Source organism: Pectinophora gossypiella, chromosome 13 (genome assembly GCF_024362695.1).
Source record: "Pectinophora gossypiella chromosome 13, ilPecGoss1.1, whole genome shotgun sequence".
Classification (NCBI taxonomy): Eukaryota; Metazoa; Arthropoda; class Insecta; order Lepidoptera; family Gelechiidae; genus Pectinophora; species Pectinophora gossypiella.
Window position 1 is genome coordinate 6,223,828 of NC_065416.1, and position 18,321 is coordinate 6,242,148.

General features: G+C 36.3%; 2 protein-coding genes across 2 annotated transcripts in view; one reads left to right on the forward strand and one right to left on the reverse strand.

Annotated features, from left to right (window-relative positions):
- The window catches only part of LOC126371994 (probable ATP-dependent DNA helicase HFM1), a 44,598-nt gene that overhangs the window by 625 nt on the left and 25,652 nt on the right, over positions 1-18,321 (forward strand). Inside the window, exons 3-12 of the mRNA XM_050017492.1 lie at positions 78-155; positions 370-498; positions 1,013-1,142; positions 1,448-1,619; positions 2,204-2,400; positions 2,887-3,037; positions 4,180-4,314; positions 4,699-4,819; positions 5,309-5,382; positions 5,875-5,976. Of these exons, the coding sequence (XP_049873449.1) occupies positions 78-155; positions 370-498; positions 1,013-1,142; positions 1,448-1,619; positions 2,204-2,400; positions 2,887-3,037; positions 4,180-4,314; positions 4,699-4,819; positions 5,309-5,382; positions 5,875-5,976 (1,289 nt within the window). The remainder of the gene's footprint in view (positions 1-77; positions 156-369; positions 499-1,012; positions 1,143-1,447; positions 1,620-2,203; positions 2,401-2,886; positions 3,038-4,179; positions 4,315-4,698; positions 4,820-5,308; positions 5,383-5,874; positions 5,977-18,321) is intronic.
- On the reverse strand, positions 6,205-17,721 carry LOC126371915 (cuticle protein 10.9-like). Its single transcript, XM_050017362.1, has 3 exons — positions 17,606-17,721; positions 11,925-12,032; positions 6,205-7,193 (listed from the first exon to the last, which is right to left on the reverse strand). The coding sequence occupies exons 2-3, from the start codon at positions 12,030-12,032 to the stop codon at positions 6,978-6,980; spliced, it is 324 nt and encodes a 107-aa protein (XP_049873319.1). The 5' UTR covers positions 17,606-17,721; the 3' UTR covers positions 6,205-6,977.

Sequence of the window (18,321 nt, forward strand, 5' to 3'; positions counted from 1 at the left end):
GGTATTTTTCAAGTAGAACTTCTATCTTTATAGATACGTACTATAATTTATTCATACTTACCTATTAATATTTTCAGATGAAAAATATCGTGATGTATTCACATATACATTCTTTAACTTGGTGCAGTCTAATGTCATCGAAGATGCGATATACTCAGGAAAGTATTTATTTTATACTTGTTATTTTTTGTGGGTGGTAAAGTCGAGACCGATCTCACCAAACCTCGTGGCAGGGTTATTATTGAGCCGCCAAAGGTCCTTGACTTGGCTCACGTAACGACGTACTTACCTACTTCAGTAAGTAGTACCTTCCAAAGCACGTAATCATATAATTTTATTAAAGTTAACTGTATAAGTATTTATTTATTACAGACAAGTCCATGGTAGTATGCGCACCAACGGGATCCGGAAAGACGGTGGTCTTTGAAATGGCTATAGTGCAATTACTAATGGCGTTAGATGACAAGCAATACACAGGAGACTTCAAAATTATATACAGTGAGTAGCAGTAATAAACAGCAAATGAGAAAAATTGATGTATAATAATAATATGTTATCTCATTGATGAGAGGTGCAATAATACCCTAATTGTATTTATGCTAATTTTAATTTCTGACCTTATTCACACCCCGGACACTCCATAGAAACAGCCTCGTTTTACAAATACACTACACATTGATGTTATTGTACACGCGCATCTGTGTGTGTGACGTCTGACGTCATACGATTCAAGTCTAAACCACAGTCTAAACTGTGTCCGACGGGGGGTGAGGTAAACCTAGCTCAAACGCTGCTGGGGAGCGGAGAGTTGCCGTTCTATACGTAGTATTACTCCTTATTCTATTGCTTATTCAACTCTTAATAATGGAGCATGGAGAAGCTATTATAATATAGACAGTAGAAGCGTACGACAAGTCTAATAATAATATCTTATATTCGCAATCGATTATCTGCATACCCTATTACAAAATTATGCTATAAATGATACTATTGAAAAAGTTATTTTCCTTAGTGGCACCAGTAAAAGCTCTTTGCACCGAGAGGTTGTCAGAATGGTATCCAAAATTTACAAAACTGGGGCTGACGTGCATCGAAGTCACTGGAGATACTAACGTTGACTTTTCACAGTTAAAACCCTACAGGTAAGGCTTTGTTTATAAAGTATGACTAGTTAGTAGAGAATGTTCGAAGCAAATGGAATTCCATAGTCTTTGATTATCCCAGTGGGAAATAGGCGTGAGTTTTATGTATGTATGAATAGTAGATAATGTTGCTAAAGAATAGCAGCTGTAGGATAACTCAGGCCAGTTTAGTAATTGATCAGATTGACAGACTACTAGCCAGAAGACGGGAAAGAAGAATCACATGTTTTCCTTCTCTCTTTGACTAATCTTTTTTGAGTAATGATGATTCATCTAAGTTACGAAAACACAAACCCCTTTCATAGAATAATAATAACGACGCCAGAGAAATGGGACATGCTGACGCGTCGGTGGCGCGACCACAGAGGGCTGGTGGAAGTCATAAAGCTGTTCCTCATCGACGAGGTTCATATACTGAACGACGAATGTCGGGGACCCGTGCTCGAAGCTGTCGTTAGTAGGATGAAGACTATTGAGGTAAGTAGGAGGAAGGAGCACAGAGGGCTGGTTCAAGTCATAAAGCTGTTCCTCATCGACGAGGTTTATTTACTGAATATTGACTACCTTTTCGTACGGATATGCATCGTACGTAAACATACCTTACTTGTTTACGACGACGGACTAGTGCCCACTGGGAGCGTTTCAATACTTACTTACGCGTGTTCACACGAGATGGAACCGTAGAAAAGAACTTGCAAAGTGAGATGTTTTTTAGTATAACCTTAATCTTAACCCAACCTTAGTATAAATTTTCTCGTCATACAGCGCATTGGATTACACTGTAATGTTGTATGTACCTTTATAAATAAATAACCCTAGCGTTAACATAATCCTTGCGTATGTTATGCAAATCAACTTGGGGCTTTGCTGGAATTGTCTATGGGTAGAGTATACTTAGGTAGTTGTAAGCTCTGTAGGTATCGATACGTACACACACATTGTACTATGATTATTAATTAAGTCATTAGCGCAAATTCCAAGGTAGATAGGTACCATAATGGCATGGACATGAGAAAGAAAAAGATTTAGAAATTTATTGAAAAAACCTTATTATTTTCCAGTCTTCATCCCAAGCAGTACATCGCATAGAGCAGCTACAGAAGCAGTACCAAGATAACACAAACACACAAAAAGATGTTCAAGCAGTAGTCGAGGGTCCTCCGCGCATCAGATTCGTGGCTGTGTCAGCTACCATCAGCAACCCTGAAGACGTGGCTGCTTGGCTGGGCACGGATGATAAGCCAGCTGTGTTTTATAAGTACGGGAAACGTAATTTTAACAACATTTGACAGGATTAAAATTAGCCCTATCTCTTTCGTTCCGGTATTGTAAGTGAAGTATGTCACTAGTTTAAGAGCTGGCAAGGTTATCTCCGCCCCATTTAACGTGACTTTGTTCCATTTATTCAGATTTCTTTGACGTGACTTATAGTAGGTACCTAGATTTACCGAATATGGCATTAACTACTTGGTCGGACAAATGGGGAGCGCTGAGGACTCTCACCCAGTACATTAAAAACAAGAGGCTTCACGGTGTCCAGTTGGGTGCTCAGGGCGTCGTCTGAGAGGAAAGAATTAATCGGCCCTAGTGGGTCGATAGCGATAAGCGCTGAATGAGGGAAATCGTCAACCACGTCGTTTGGGGGTCAGTATCGGGGTCGTGAAGCATTTTTTTAGAAATACCACAACTTTATGACAATAGCTCAATAATAATAGGACCGAGTATATTTGATACTTTAACGTAGGTTTGGCGACGAGTGTCGACCAGTGAAACTGAAGCGCGTAGTAGAGGGCTACCCGTGTCCTGAAGGCATGAGCATCTTCAAGTTTGACATCATTCTCAACTACAAGCTGTGGCCGATTATTCAGAAATATCATAACGGGAAGTCTACTCTGGTAATAATAACTTTATATTTAATTTTCCTATTTGGAAACTAGTAGATAGAATTTTTTTTTTGAACTTCTAGGTGCATTGCATTGGGAGCGTTAGATATGAGATGGAATTTTTCTTAAGTATATGTTCCCGGTAGGTAAGCAATTTATAAATGATTCGATTTTGAATATTACGTTACAATTGGGTAGTTTCCTAGATCAAAGATAAATTATGAAATTCTGATTACTCAATCTCCCTATAGCATTATCTCGTTTTTCGCAGGGTCCGCTACCTAACCCGAAGATTTGACATATCCGGTTTTTTACAGAGCGTGTTTTTGAGCATGATTCTATGTTGATATCAAGTGGATTTTCGTGTCGGAAAATTCATGAACATTTTAGTTTTTTTTTTTTCATTATTATCAGTTCCATACTTTTGTGACATCAAATTCTACTCAGAATCATCAAATCCGTGGTAGCCCAGTTGGTAGAACGCTGCCTCTCACATTGTGGTCGCAGGTTCGAATCCAGCACAGGCCTAAACCAGTGATTGTGGAATTTGTTTCCGAATTCATGTTTGGATAATAAATGACTTATCACGTGCTCAGCGATGAAGGATAAAATCGTGAGGAAACCCACATTCCCGAGAAATGCATTTTCGGAGGTATGCGATTCGCAGGTTGGAAGGTCAGACAGGCAGGCGCTTCTGTAAAAAAATCCGGACCAGTCTAATTTTCAGGTTAGGTAAGCGACCCTGTGAAAACGGGATAATGCTAGGGAGATGATGATGATCACCTCGGAACCATGGCCTGAATCATCCTACAAAGTTTTCGTTACGATGTCACTAACATTCAGTATAACATTGTTTTAAGTTTACGCGGTTATTATCATAATTAAAACACATAATAACGGGTTCTTACCGCGTTTAAATGGGGATATGAGACTCCCGATATTTCGACACTGTTGCAAGTGCCATGATCACGGGATGAATATCGGGAGTCTCATATCCCCATTTAAACGCGGTAAGAACCCGATATTATGTGTTTTAATTCTGTATAACATCTAAATCTAGTGCTGGAGTTTGTATCATACTTCGTCGTTACCTATGTCCAATTTCACAGTGTGACTATTACTTAATAGCTTTACTAATTTTGGTATTTCCAAAGATATTCTGCAACACCAGAAAGAGCGTGGCTCTTACAGCGGACACGTTATCGCGAGAGCTCACCATCAATTTCACTCCGGAGCAGAAAGCTAAACTGACAGCACTAGCTTCGACTATTAAGAACAAAAAGCTTCAGGTACCTATTTGCTTTAGTTATTGTAACAGGCAGGTATATTTTTATATGATTATAATATACTCATACCTATTTAAGGGTCTTTTTAAGGGTTTTATAACAACATATCTCAGTACCTTCCCACACAACCAGAACAATCCTACTCTTATGTTATGTCTAATATAACATAGTACAAACGTCCCATTGCTATGCACAGGCTTACCCTCATCAAACGGAAGCGGTTTGGAGCATACTCCACCACGCTGTTCCACACGCTGCCACTGTTTTTTTGAAAATAATTAAATTATGTGTGACGTATTTATTTGCGTCGAAACAATTCCTTTACATCTAAAATTGGGGAGATACAACGCCTAGCGTTATCATATCTCATAATAAACATTTTATCAGGCGCTAGTCCTAAGCGGCGTAGGATGTCATCACGCGGGGTTGCTGTATGAAGAACGGCTAAACATTGAACAGGCGTTCAGAAACAGAGACTTACCCATACTCATCACTACCACTACTCTTGGTAAGTATCACAAAAACATCAGTCTCTTTTAGCCAGTTTCACCACCAAAAGAAAGTTCGGTGAGGTATGGGTACTTAGGTCATCTTACGATGGATGTACCTCTGTCCAGAAGACTACCCTTGATGTTATTGCTATCCTCGTAAGGCCCGGATTTCCAGACACAATAGTTAAACAATGGGATTTGGATTTTAAAAGGACTTTGGGCCTTACGACCATATTGTATAAGGACCCATTTATTATTAGGTAATAAAGCAGCGAGTTAGAGACATCAATGCCTAGGTGGCTATTGACAGGTGTACTTAGACACACTGCCTCGCACTTCTTAAGCCTTGATGCCTCTAACTGATAGTCCTTAGAAGATTCTATCATGTATAAAAAATAAGTTACAGAATCTTGATAGCGCGTTGTAGAACACAGGGGCGAAGTAAACTTGACGCTAACGCCATCTATTAGTTACTAAGAGAACTAAAAAAGGAAAATCGATTTCAGCAATGGGAGTCAACCTGCCCGCTCATTTGGTGATCGTGAAAAATACGCAGCAATATGTGAATGGAGCTTATCAGGCAAGTTTTAGTGCTTATATTCGTATGTAGCATGTAATATTAAGAACCTAGCTATAGAACTGTCGTAGCTATTATCGATCAAGGTTCCCTTTGAAAAACAAACATTTAAGTACGACATTTAAATATGGATCACAAAATGTAAACTAACTCGTAACATTCGCAGTTCTCCTGTAACCCCTTCATTGCCTCCATTATTTTAGCTATAGGTAATCTAATTATTATAGTCGGGTAGATAAGTACCTACCTGTTGTACATCAACATTTATTTGTCTACGGTCACGTGCATTAATATGTATACACTTTAATACCATGTCACATTAACTTTTTTGACAATTTGAACTGTAAGGTCTCACTAAATGTCAAATATGTTAGTGCGGCTGAGTCCTAAAGTGGGTACATTATATTGCTCATGACGGTACATCTTTTATCGTCTTTTGCGAGTCATTAAATTAATTGTCTGATGTAATACATTTTTGTTGGTCTACTTTAAAAGGAATACAGCATAAGTACGGTACTACAAATGGTGGGCCGCGCCGGTCGACCGCAATTCGACACAGAAGCCACTGCAGTTATCATGACACGACTCAAAGACAAGGTAGGTGTCAATTTTTAAAGCATCTTTTAATAAGGTACTACCTACCTACAAACTTTATGACCTCTGATATTCCTCGGTTAGCGCAGTTTGTATGAATTGAGTCCATTAATATAAACTCTAGGTGATGCCGAAAGGAGACAACTCCTTTTAAAATCCTTTAATCATCCATGGGACTAACGTTGCTGCATCTCAAGTGTTCCGGAAACAATAAATTGAAACAAACCTAAATAATTATACAAAATATATTTTATTACATAAAATACGAAATCTAATTGGAGTAATATTAATGCTAATTGCAAAAGGTACATTCGTAATTATTTTCTACGTTACAATAATATCGTACTTATTCTAATGGCAATAATGGCCTACATCGCCCGTACAATCACAGAAATGGTAACTTGACAAGTTTCAATAAGTACACTCTAAAACCAATTACACTATCGGCATCACTATTCTATAATTAAAGGGATTTTTCTTTTTTTTTCTATTAATAGGTGGGCAGTTTTGCTGTAGGAGTAGAATTTAGGACTTGCTTATTACTGAAATACAGGAAGTTAATTACTGAAAAAGGTATAGATATAATAGGGATTATTTATAAAATTCTATATAGTAAGTATATGTACAATACAAGTCTGAACAATGTGTATGAATAAACTTAGTATTATGGGCATTTGAATCGACATAGTTACTCTTGCATTCAAACTATGAGTTGTACCATCAGCGTAAATCCAGTCTTCTCTAATTCCTCTGTACAGGACGTCGCTTTAAATCGTTAATATATTTTTTTCATTCTTATTCTCACACTCATAAAGTTATTAAACCGCTTAGAATGTAACAATAATCATGAAGACATTTTTTCTGCTCCCCTTCGATTGACTGTTGTGTTATATTACAGAACTAAAATATAGTGTTGACATAACTTGACTTAATAAGTGTTCTGTGCAATATTCCATATTTTTGTTCGAACCAGCATTCTAAGCGACGTCCTATAAGTTCTTAATTTACTTCCCCTTGCCGAATGGATTGGCGTTATCCTCGAAGCTTATCTTGGGGACGAAGCCGCTGTCTCCATCGACTGTATACTCAACAGACATGAGACGGCCGTCCGGTAACAGCACTTTGTATCCACCCGCGACCTTGCCTTGCGCATCACCTGACTCGTTGGCTCCGAAGAACAAAGCCTTCTCTTGGTCTTCCACGTCGTACTTGTATTCATACTGGGGAAAATGTTTACATATTAGTGACGTAAATAATGCGAAGAATGTGATGTAGACGTGGATTATAACCCGTCTGAATTACATGAACACCTTACGTCAAAGTCGTTGCATGTCTGCGAGACATCTCGATTTCGATTCGTGCGAGTCATAACCTTGGCTAACCCTCCTAATCATCGGGGATACCTATGGGTGGGACACATAACTATGGGACCTGAGGGAAGACTGAGTTTTTTTTAGTACAAAGACAACAAGATAAAAGATGACACACAACGCGACTACTGAACGCAAAAGTGTAATTGAAGTGATCCCTCTCAAGTTTCAAATCTGTAGGGAGCGCTGGTAATTTCAATAAAACCCCACACAAACAATTGAATGAACTGTATTACTTAGGATATTAATTTAATTACAAGATCCAAACATTGAGACGCGTTGGCTTGCTCGCGCTAGAGATGTGACTGACCATAAATGGTAGACTATTAGATATGTCCCATACAAAATCATCATTATAGTGTCATCTGATAATTATTATTATTTACGATCTGAGCATGATCAGTACAATTACCTATAGGTTTTATAGTATCTTCTTACTTAGGGTTATTATTTAATTATACAACTTGATTTATGTTGTGAAATATAATTATGATTTTATCATCAAAGGAGTAACTTAGCAGTCAGAGATAACTGAAATCCGATTGTCCTAAAGAAATCGCTTGTACTGAACCGATGGCACGAATTCGTGTACATAAATAAATTAGACAGAACATTTCTTTTCACCGAAGGCTGTGGTGGATAGTTTTTTTATCATGTCAGTTGTCTGTTTTCTTAAAAAATATTAGGTCTTATGAAAGATTGACGTCTAACTATGATTACAGTATGCAATATCAAAACTTTATGATGAAAAATTGCATAAAGCACGCCTCATCCGACACTTTGATTAAGAATCCCCATTGTCCCTTATTGTGGGTTGCACGTTCTGAGAGCCACAACTTGTAATGAAGCCAAATTGCTTGCCCTAGGTCTCTGCGTGACCCGCCTATCTGATGAGCGTCTAACTCATATAATTTATTGGAATTTGACACCATAAATGCTTTGGATAGATCGAAAAGGTCAAAAGTCATTCAAAGAATGAAAGCTTTTGGAAAATCTGATATATTTTTTCCGTCATATGTTCTACCATTTTTCTGTAACATAAATAGACTAAACTTTTTTAAACCCTAGATGATCAATCATCATCATCCTTTACTGAGAGGAAAAAATAAAGCACACTGCCGTAATAATAAGATGCCCATAGGTATGAAAGATATTCTCAAGAACAGTCTTATTCAAAACATTAAAGGCCAAAAAGCGTGGAAACCAGTGCATTAATTTACTTCGCGCAATCTATTAATAAAATAAACATAAATACCCATCTACACTTGCATAGTAAAACTTGACCTGCGCGTAAGTTACGACAATAAAAATTAATAAGGCGTGAAAAGTAAATATAATATCAAATAAACTTATCATAAACCGACTATTATCTCTCACGTTAAGCTGACAAAATTAGCGATGACTTAAAAAACTGCAGTGAATATACTCTTTATGTGTGGTGTGAAAAAAAACTTTAACACCTACGACAATACGATTGGGTTTTTATTGTGTCTGTAATTAATTACGATGGGGCTAAGATAAGGGATAAAGCACACACAAAGCGGTTCAAACGCAATTGTGGCCAATTAGTGGGTTCAGTTCACATCGTTAGTATTGCAGATGTATGATAATCTACACATGGTGTGTGGTGCTCTATGAGCGAACAATGCAGAGCGGTTTAGGGTTTAGATGCATGTTAGGTAGCCAACATTTATATAGGATTGAATGTTGTTTATCATGTCATGACTTGATTACATACTTATTTCAATCGATCGGCGAGGCGTGGACTCAGATCATCTTACGATGGATGTAGCTCAGAGTATCCCATTGGGAATAAAGTCGTGAGCGTTTGTGCTTGCTATGTTCTTAATGGATCGCTCAGGCCCATTACTCTATTTCGACACTTTATATAAACTTTGACATTTAATATTAAAAAAATAGTTCCTTTTATAAATCTGGGAGCACGGTAGTGCCCCCGCCAAGACGAGCAATAGTCTTAACTGTGTATGAGTAAATTCATGAAATATTGAATTCCGCTTGAGTTTCTAGGTGTTCTTCTTCTTCTTTCATGTGGGTCGGCATAAAGATCCTGATGTCAGGGTTACTGTGGAGCCACCAAAGGAACTCTGAGTTCCTGAACGAAATTGTTTAAAAAAATAATTTTCTTCGCCAACAAATAACGGTATCTATTGTATCCTTAGTGTTACTCGTGCCCTTATATACCTGTAGAAACATCGGTTGCGGTATCGTTTAACTTTTATCCCATCTGATTACGTTTAATTGCTGCCATGATCACTATCTTTGAATAATCAAATGCACAATTACATCTGATTGATGAGCTCAGTTACTTCAATAAAGTCTTTTTACTATTTTTTACATAAATAACACATGCGTATACAATGGCCTAGCCGACACAGTAAGTACTTACGTATAGATTACGTAAATGTAATGAAAAATATTTAGTAGGAGTTTAGTAGCAATTGAAACCTCAATACATAATTTATTTAAGATTAACACACATTAAACAAAAAATAAGTAGTAAGGAGTTCCTTACTGTAGTTACGTAGATATCACATTTATTTTACTAAAATCACATTTTAATTATTTCCAAACAGTAAACTTAATAATCTAGATCCTTACTCGTCAGAGTATGTAAGTAAGTATCAAAATTAATAATAAGCTAAGTCACATTACGAACAAAGTACTTAATACTTCATTAGACGTTCTAAACACTAACATGGAAAATAAGTACCTACCTACCTAATTAGTTAAATTGAATGAAGATTTGATGGGAATTGTTCCATCTTGAGATTTATTACTCTTATCTAGGCTTTGATAGGTTTACTAATATACCTACTAGCTTTACGTATTCAATGCTTGACTCATTTTATCTTGAATTGATATCAAGGTGCAATTCCTAATTCTATTTAAGGTTATATGATCTGATCTAGATATTCCCATGTAAAGCATCGTCTGTATGTTAATTTGTGACGTCGTATCCAGAATACGTTGTTGGTACTTATTTGTCATTCATATTTTTAGGATACCGCATCTAAAAAAATCGGCTGTGAAATAATAAGTATGTAGGTACTTTAGGTAGATCCCTCATCGCGCAAACGATTCTCGCATTTAGTTTTTATGTAATAAATAATTAAAGTGAATCGAACAGAAAAATCGCATCCCTTACATGGTTGAATTAGTCACGGTTGCAGCCATTTAATCGACTGCCTTTTCTGTGAGTAATATATTCTGAGATAGAATTAAGTCTTTAATGTCATTCGTATTTTATGGGAAGGTAGAAGATGCGCCGTGTTGCAACTTAGGTTTCAACTTAAAGTTCTAGCCTGGCTTCGCAACGTGTAGGTCAGAGGTATGCACGTTTTGTTTAAATTATTGCCTATGTGCCAGCACATCCTTGTAGCTCTTATATGTTAAGGCAGACAACTTTTAGTTTAGTCGCGGGACTCGTTGTTCGTTATAATTGCTGATCGCATCTTCAAATGTCTCGTCATTTATGTAATTCTATAATGAGCCAGTTTATGTGCGGTCACGGTTACGAGCAGTGATGTGCTGTTTCCGGGAATATTCCCACTTTGAAACATTCCCGGCAGTAAAAAGGCGCAAAAGTTGTATAAAAAGAGCTTTAATACCAAGCCTTTAGGTAGATAGGATCAGAGTATATAATAATAATTTAATAATAATAATAATTTCATTTTGTAATATTAATTTAATGTGTGTATAATATTTTAATGTTGTAAATGTATAATGTGTGTCGTAGATTTTACCTAAATAAACTTTTTTGTTATTATTATTATTATTAGAGTACTTGCAAGAAAGAAAAATTTGAATAAAAAGCACCTAGTCTCCTTACTATTAAAGAGTTTTTACAACGCGGACATTCCCACTTTGAGAACATTTCCGGCAAGGGCACATCGCTGCTTATGAGCCCTGTTATGCGAAAGTCTTTGTGACTCGGTATCTAGCTTTTTATTATAAGGGAAGTGGCTTATAATTTCCATATTAAACTATCAAGTTTACAGTTTATAATATTATAAACACAGTAACAGATGTCACACCGACTTATATAAGTTCTAAGAATCCTATTAGTACTTATAATAAATAGTTAATACGTAGGCAAGTACCTCGCTCATCGATCCGTCGTATAAGCAAGAATCGTAGTCATCATTATCATAACTGCATTTTGCAGGTCGCTGCTAAACATTGACTTTAAAGGGATTTTGAGTAATAAATACGGTTGGCGAATAGATTAATATCGCGGCAAGTATTTCTAAGTTGGAACTTGCTGCTTATCACTTGAATCGATCATTACTAAGTTTATTAAAACACTTAATTGATCTGTGAGAAACTCGAAGTCAAATGAATGCTACCGAAAACTATTGTCAAAGTATAAAAAAGCAATGAATAGAATCTCCGTTCAATGGCACGCGATTTGCATTTGCTTCATGCTTTGAATGTATGAGGGAAAGAGGTTATGTTAGTGATCAGAGACTAGCCACCCGTCTTTGCTTTTTTCTACTCCAATCAGATTATCGTACTTGATTCATATCGCTAGTTTACATTTCTTTACGATGGAAGACTTACCGGCATCGGTGGTCCCTCAGCATCTTGAGGCGCGGGCGCAGCCGTCGCTTGTCGCACGCTGACGCACACGATCACCAATGCGCACAGTACCCATTTCGTTGAACTCATCTATACAAACATACAATATTTCTTATTATATTAAGCAGTTCACCACCGCACCACTAGTAGAAAACTTCTTCATCTATCGTGAGGGTTGTGAGGTGGATCACCAAACTCATCGGTCCTGGTGTCTGGGGTTATTATTGAATCGCCAAAGGCGCCTGACATGGCTCATGTAGCTACTACTTACTGACTTCATTAAGGATGTAAAACTAAAAGTTAAGCACTGGAGTAAAGTATACACCTTACCCTCTCCGGTTGATTGAATCCTACCTAAACTTTAAGTACTTTTTTGCTTCTTTATCGCAAGGGACGACTTATTCGTGATATTTAAATTGTAAACACCTGTTATTAGTCGTCGCGTTAAATTATCTACTCGTAACATTGTGGTATCAAATAAAACATTCGATGGGGTCAGCAGAACCTGAATTTATCGTTTAACATGATAGTTCACAAGACAATGGCAATCCGCAACGACAATTGTTTGATTTAGGATATATTCAAGCGTGCAACTATGGGAGTATGCCAACAGTTGCCTTTTAAAGACTCTTACGAAACCCAACATCCTTTGTTTCTTCCATCGACGTTTAATATTACGAATTTATTATTATAGAGGTTATCAATAAATCTACATCCTCTCATACCCGGTTTATAGTTGAGTTGTGTCTTTTAATCCGTATAAAAATATTAACATTTATCATATCACATAAAAAAGCTTCTGTGACCGAGCATTGCGAAACTACAAATTAAATAAGTACCTTACAATTCGTGACCCTTATTGTAACAAGCATTAAAAGCAATTACAATTTAATTTAAAAAGCAATTACGCGTTATTTTCATCGTTGATGTATGTTTTTTTTTAATTTTATGTGCATTTGCCATGAACGTAAATTCCTAGGCGATAATAACAATGCTTAATTAATCAGCTAATCACTGTGAAGAATGCAGGTCGTAGTATCAATGGTGTGGATATAAGATCCGGGTTATTAGAGCATTAGGTTTCATGTAAATCAGAGGGTAGTCAACAAGTTAATCAACACATATTTTATTTATGTATCAATGGCAACGATTATTTATAATCGTAGTACCCTAAACATATAGGTATTAGGTATATATACCAATGCTAGTAGTTACCTATATATATACATATGCTAGTAGTTACCTATATAATAAACAGATGCGCGTTTGTATAACTATAAAAGATTAAATATATTTTTTTAATATAACGAATGCATATAGAATCGCACATTACAAAAATACCCGGGGCAGGATGCTCCCGGTGCGCCTCTGTGTACAACCACCTTTACAATTATCCAGAAAATTATCGGTCCGCTATCGAACAGACAAAATAAACATAAATTAAAATAAATGTCAATCTAGACATAAACGCGATGTAACTCAATCAATTTAATAATTACGTAGTTTTTGCAGCCGCGAATTGCTTTTCCCACAATTTGTTAGTTACACCAAGAGTTAATAGTGTGATTTTTGCTGGTTTTGTTAGAAGCACACAGTAACCACCGGTGTTTATATCAAGTGTATAATTAATCTTGCAGCGATCAGTTCGCTTACTCGCATTATAAAGTCGGATAACATCGCTGCAATTATATTATCACTTCTAGTTCTAATTGGTGCTTAAATTAGTCATGTACTTTACAATGAGAATTAGTGGGATAATGGACCTGTAACATAGATATGTTGTGGGTACTGTATTGGCCTTTTATGATTGACTTTAGACTGAAAGAAAGAAAAGTATGCCGTCCGTCCATCCGTCCGTGTGCTATAGTAAACCGTCTCATAAAACACTGAGAATTACATAATATCGACATCTATCTATCTTGCTATCTTACCTCTCTATATCTGACGTATATTACAATCACGTCTCCGAAGAGGTAGGCACAGTTATATAGTCCGTGTTAGAATAGTATGTGCTTTGTAATAGGGGGCGAGCCTGTTGCTGAAAAATTTTAAACAGAAATAAAGTATTTTTTCTACTCCTCTACTTTAATCTGGCATTTAAATAACCAAAAAGTCTAATATAAGTACATACATAATTAAACTCTTTGAAAAAGTGTACGCTCTATGGCCTATAAAAGCATTGTTTACAAAGTGTAACTGTACTATAATGTCGCCAAAAAAGCATTGTTGTTGTTTTTTTTTTTTTTGACCTGGAAACTGGCACCTTTACTTTGTTTGGTGCCATAGATATACTATAAAAAAAAAGTATACATTTGCCGCCATTTTCCCGCGCGTTGGAAAATAAATTGGAAATTTTTTGTGTTTCGTTTAAAATTACGTCGTCGTAGAAAAAGTATTGTATGCAACGTTGTATAACTAGGTCAAAAAATGCTCGTGGCGTCTCTTATTGCGATGTTCGCCAAGGCTCACATCGCAACTCACGCCACTCGCATTTTTTGACCCTTCTTATACAACTGTTGCATAAAATACTATATTCTTTATATGTAAGTAATTTTAACAGTATTTACTATAGTAACATATTATGCATCAATAGTGTTACCTAGTATCTGCTCTACACATTTTGATTTATATAGGTAATTCAAGCCTTAAAAACTTATTACATTACATTTGAGCAAATATTATATATTATTATTTATTTTTATTGGCATACCTATGGGAAAAGCATTTGAAACATATTGTAATATCCGTAGGAATGTTTTGTATAACAGCCATTTTTTATCAGGCGATAAAAATACTCGCGATGTCCCTGAAATGCTTCTCATTTGTTTGCGTTCTTCTCAGGCTTTGAAAAAATAAAGTAGATAATTAAAATTAGCCATAATAATGTAAAATTGGAGGCTGTAATTTGCATAAAACATCATTGGTATGTCGATGAGCTAATGATGATTGAGCTTTGTTTAGGTCGTTATTCTGCTAGTTGATGGATGTCTCATAATGCTGATTGTTCGCTTATTGAATGTTTATAAAGACACGTTTTGTTATTTATTTATATTTTAACGTTAAGTTAGGTCAGTAATATTATTTGCATAAGAACCTTCATTTCACACGCTAAAAAAAACGCTATTTGTGGGTCTATTACTTACATTTAGAGTCGATTATGTTGTATCTATTAGTGCATTCACAACATTAAAGTACAGATCACATAGTAGACAGATATCCTTACTCTTGCCTTAAAAAAGCGTATTTTTTGGAAAAAAAGGCTAAACTAACCATCGATACGATCTATATAACATAGGCTAAAGTATACGACATTTTGTTTAGGTGATAACTAAATTCTACGTTTTGAATACAATGACGTTAAGCACTTAAGTTGACTTAAGTGAGTTTATTGAGTCACGTCAAGGGCCTTTAGCGGCTCAATAATAACCCTAACACCAGGGTTGATGAGGTTGTTCATCCACTACACAACCCACACGATAGAAGAAGAGTGAGTTTATAATTAATATAATTATGTACTCCATAAAGTTAAAAACATCATCTCCCTAGCATTATCTCGTTTTCACAGGGTCCGCTTACCTAACCTGAAGATTTGACAGATCCGGTTTTATACAGAGGCGACTCTAACCTTCCAACCCGCAAAGGGAGAACCAGCCCAATACAGGTTAGGTCACATACTTACCTCCGAAATTCATTTCTCGGGAATGTGAGTTTCCTCCTGAGCACGTGATAATAATTTATAATCCAAACATAAATTCGAAAATAAATTCGACAATCATTGGATAAAGTTAATGAAAACATCGTTTGATTAAAGAATAGGTACCTCACCCTCGCGTGATCGATCCAGTGGAATTGGCTTTGTCTTGTCAAGACACAATCGCAGACGTACGATTGCGTACTTATCGTACGGTTTTTGCAAATGAAATGCTTTGGCAATGAGAAGAAATTACTCGTGGTCTTGTCACGTGTAATTATTTTGTCGCATTAATTAAGTAATCACAAGCTTGGTTGGAAGTGAGTTCCGCTCTCGTTGTGAGATCACAGGTTTTATTTTTCCGTGTACAAAATTATTCTGAACTACTTTGATTTTCAGATTCATTTACTACTAAGTAGGTACTTGGTCTGTTTCGTTCGTGGGCAAGGTTTTTTGTAATTATTAATGTTTGTTTTAGGTAAGTATACAAACATCCACTTTCCGCCCTACAACGCTCACGATACCAATTTTATGTGTTTTGAACTTTTTATACTAGTACAAAAGTAATAGTTACATTTTTAGTAATAAGATGAATGATGATAATTAATTTCAAGATGACAGCTGCCTTGAAAATGAATTCAAGACTTGAATTGAATTTACAATAGACGTGACACGTGATAGCACCATGTCCTCTAGTCTATATACATTATTATGATATTGACGTGTAATAATATGTTACTGTAGTTTGATGATTGACAGTCTCAAAAATTACTTGGGCGATGTTGTTTTATGTTATTATAACACAATATGTCCAGAATATATCTGGAGGCACAATACTTATTTAAGTAATTAGACACATATCCAAAATACAATATACTTAGTTGTTAATTTTGATGACTTTTGTTTCTGATATATTTTAATAGCGACAATAAATAGCGAAAAGTAAATGCTTAAACGGCGTTAAAGATAAAGTTGCCAATGTTTTGTTAAGAGTCTCTTCTTTACAATAAATACAAGTCCTTTAGTTGTAATATTTTAGGGTTACTCAAAGTGGCTGCAAGTTGTCATCTGATTATTCGCGGCTCTGCTCTCCCTATTAGGAATTACAGACGTGGGTCTATCTATGTATGTGATAAAAAGTGATTTTTAATTACGCATGATGTTATCAAATCGCAGACAATAGTTTACGTTTAACAAGAAACGTGCGACTCTGGATCCATATTGGTTTTCACACTGCGATAATTTATTGCATACCATTACTATTTCTATTGGATTGTGGGTAAGCCGAACGAAAATCCCATTGTTAACCAATTTGTTTTTCGTATGTTACACTAATTAAGTTACTTACGTTGAAATCACTAAATTAATGTCATAAAAAGTTAAAGCTTGTTTCTAGGAACTTGTGTCTATTTGAAATAGGTACAAATGGAACTAATTGACAAGTCTTCTTAGTAGAACCTGCGTAAGGTAGCGCTTAGGCCGCGGGACTTCCTTCGTGCCGCGGACTTCTTATATTTTAAAATTTACATTGAGTCTTCGTTTAGTAAGGCGGGCATATTGATTTTTCAGTCACCCCTGATGGGGTGGGAAGAGCCACAAGCAATAGAAAGACACAATTCCTTAGAAGATCACAATCCCTTATAGAAGTAATCCATTGTAATAATAGGTACAATTATAATGTTGATTAAAATTAGCAAAGTTTGCAAATCAAATTCATGAAACCGTAACACCGTTATGATTCGTCTCTTTTGCAGTGTTACGTTTTTAAACTTTATTACAATATGCATATATACTGTTACGCGATTCCCCATTCCTTTCCTTGAAATTAGTTCATTCATCAAACTTCTTTTTTCTTTGCATCTTTAATTTCAAAGTTGGAATATTTACTTTATTTTCATGAACTTAATCGGCAATACTAAGGTCTCACAGCACTAGTACAAAGCACTATACGATCACAGGAAACTGAACTCACCGTGGTAGGCACACAACACTTCACTGAACAACAACAGGCGGTGACAACTAGAGGACTGGTGGCGCGCCCCGACGCCGACCGCTGCTTATATACGCACCCCGCAGCGGCTCGTGGCAGATGCCGCAACCGTCGCCCTCTCGGAGCTCCTTACATCGGCGACTTACTCTAGGATCAGAGCACTGAGAAGGGATGTTATCTGTTAAACTATACATACATAAACTCACGCCTATTTCCCACCGGGGTAAGCAGAGACTATAGAATTCCATTTGCTTCGATCCTGACACACTTCTCTTGCTTCCTTCACATTCATCAATCGCTTCATACACGGAACATCTCCAATTCGGTCATTGTAAGTCCTTCTAACACACAAACTCAAAACTATAAACTATAGTAAGTATAAGGATATAGTAGAAATCTCAATTGTTTCTTAGCTTTATTGCTTCTAGAGCAAAGGGTCGGGCATTAGTCTCCAATTCTGTGAACGACCACCATCGTGTACCACCGAAGCGGTACAAAATGTGTCAACAGTTTCTTTTTTTGTAAGTACTTAAGTTAAGGTGTTTATTGCCTGGCCTTTGTAGCCTGAAATAAATGATTTTATTATTATTATTAAGTCAATACAAATTCAAAAATCGGTAATTTGCTACGTAGAACCTTTAAAGGAGAAAATTTTATTCCGGTGTTCGCCAAACCTTCCGAATTGCTTCTGAAATACG

What these genes read in the sequence shown, in the direction of transcription:
- LOC126371915 (XM_050017362.1), bottom strand. Translation starts at nt 12,032, where the DNA reads ATGAGTTCAACGAAATGGGTACTGTGCGCATTGGTGATCGTGTGCGTC. An exon ending in CTGAGGGACCACCGATGCCG is followed by an intron (nt 7,194 to 11,924) that starts GTAAGTCTTCCA and finishes CATTTTCCCCAG; the next exon opens with TATGAATACAAGTACGACGT.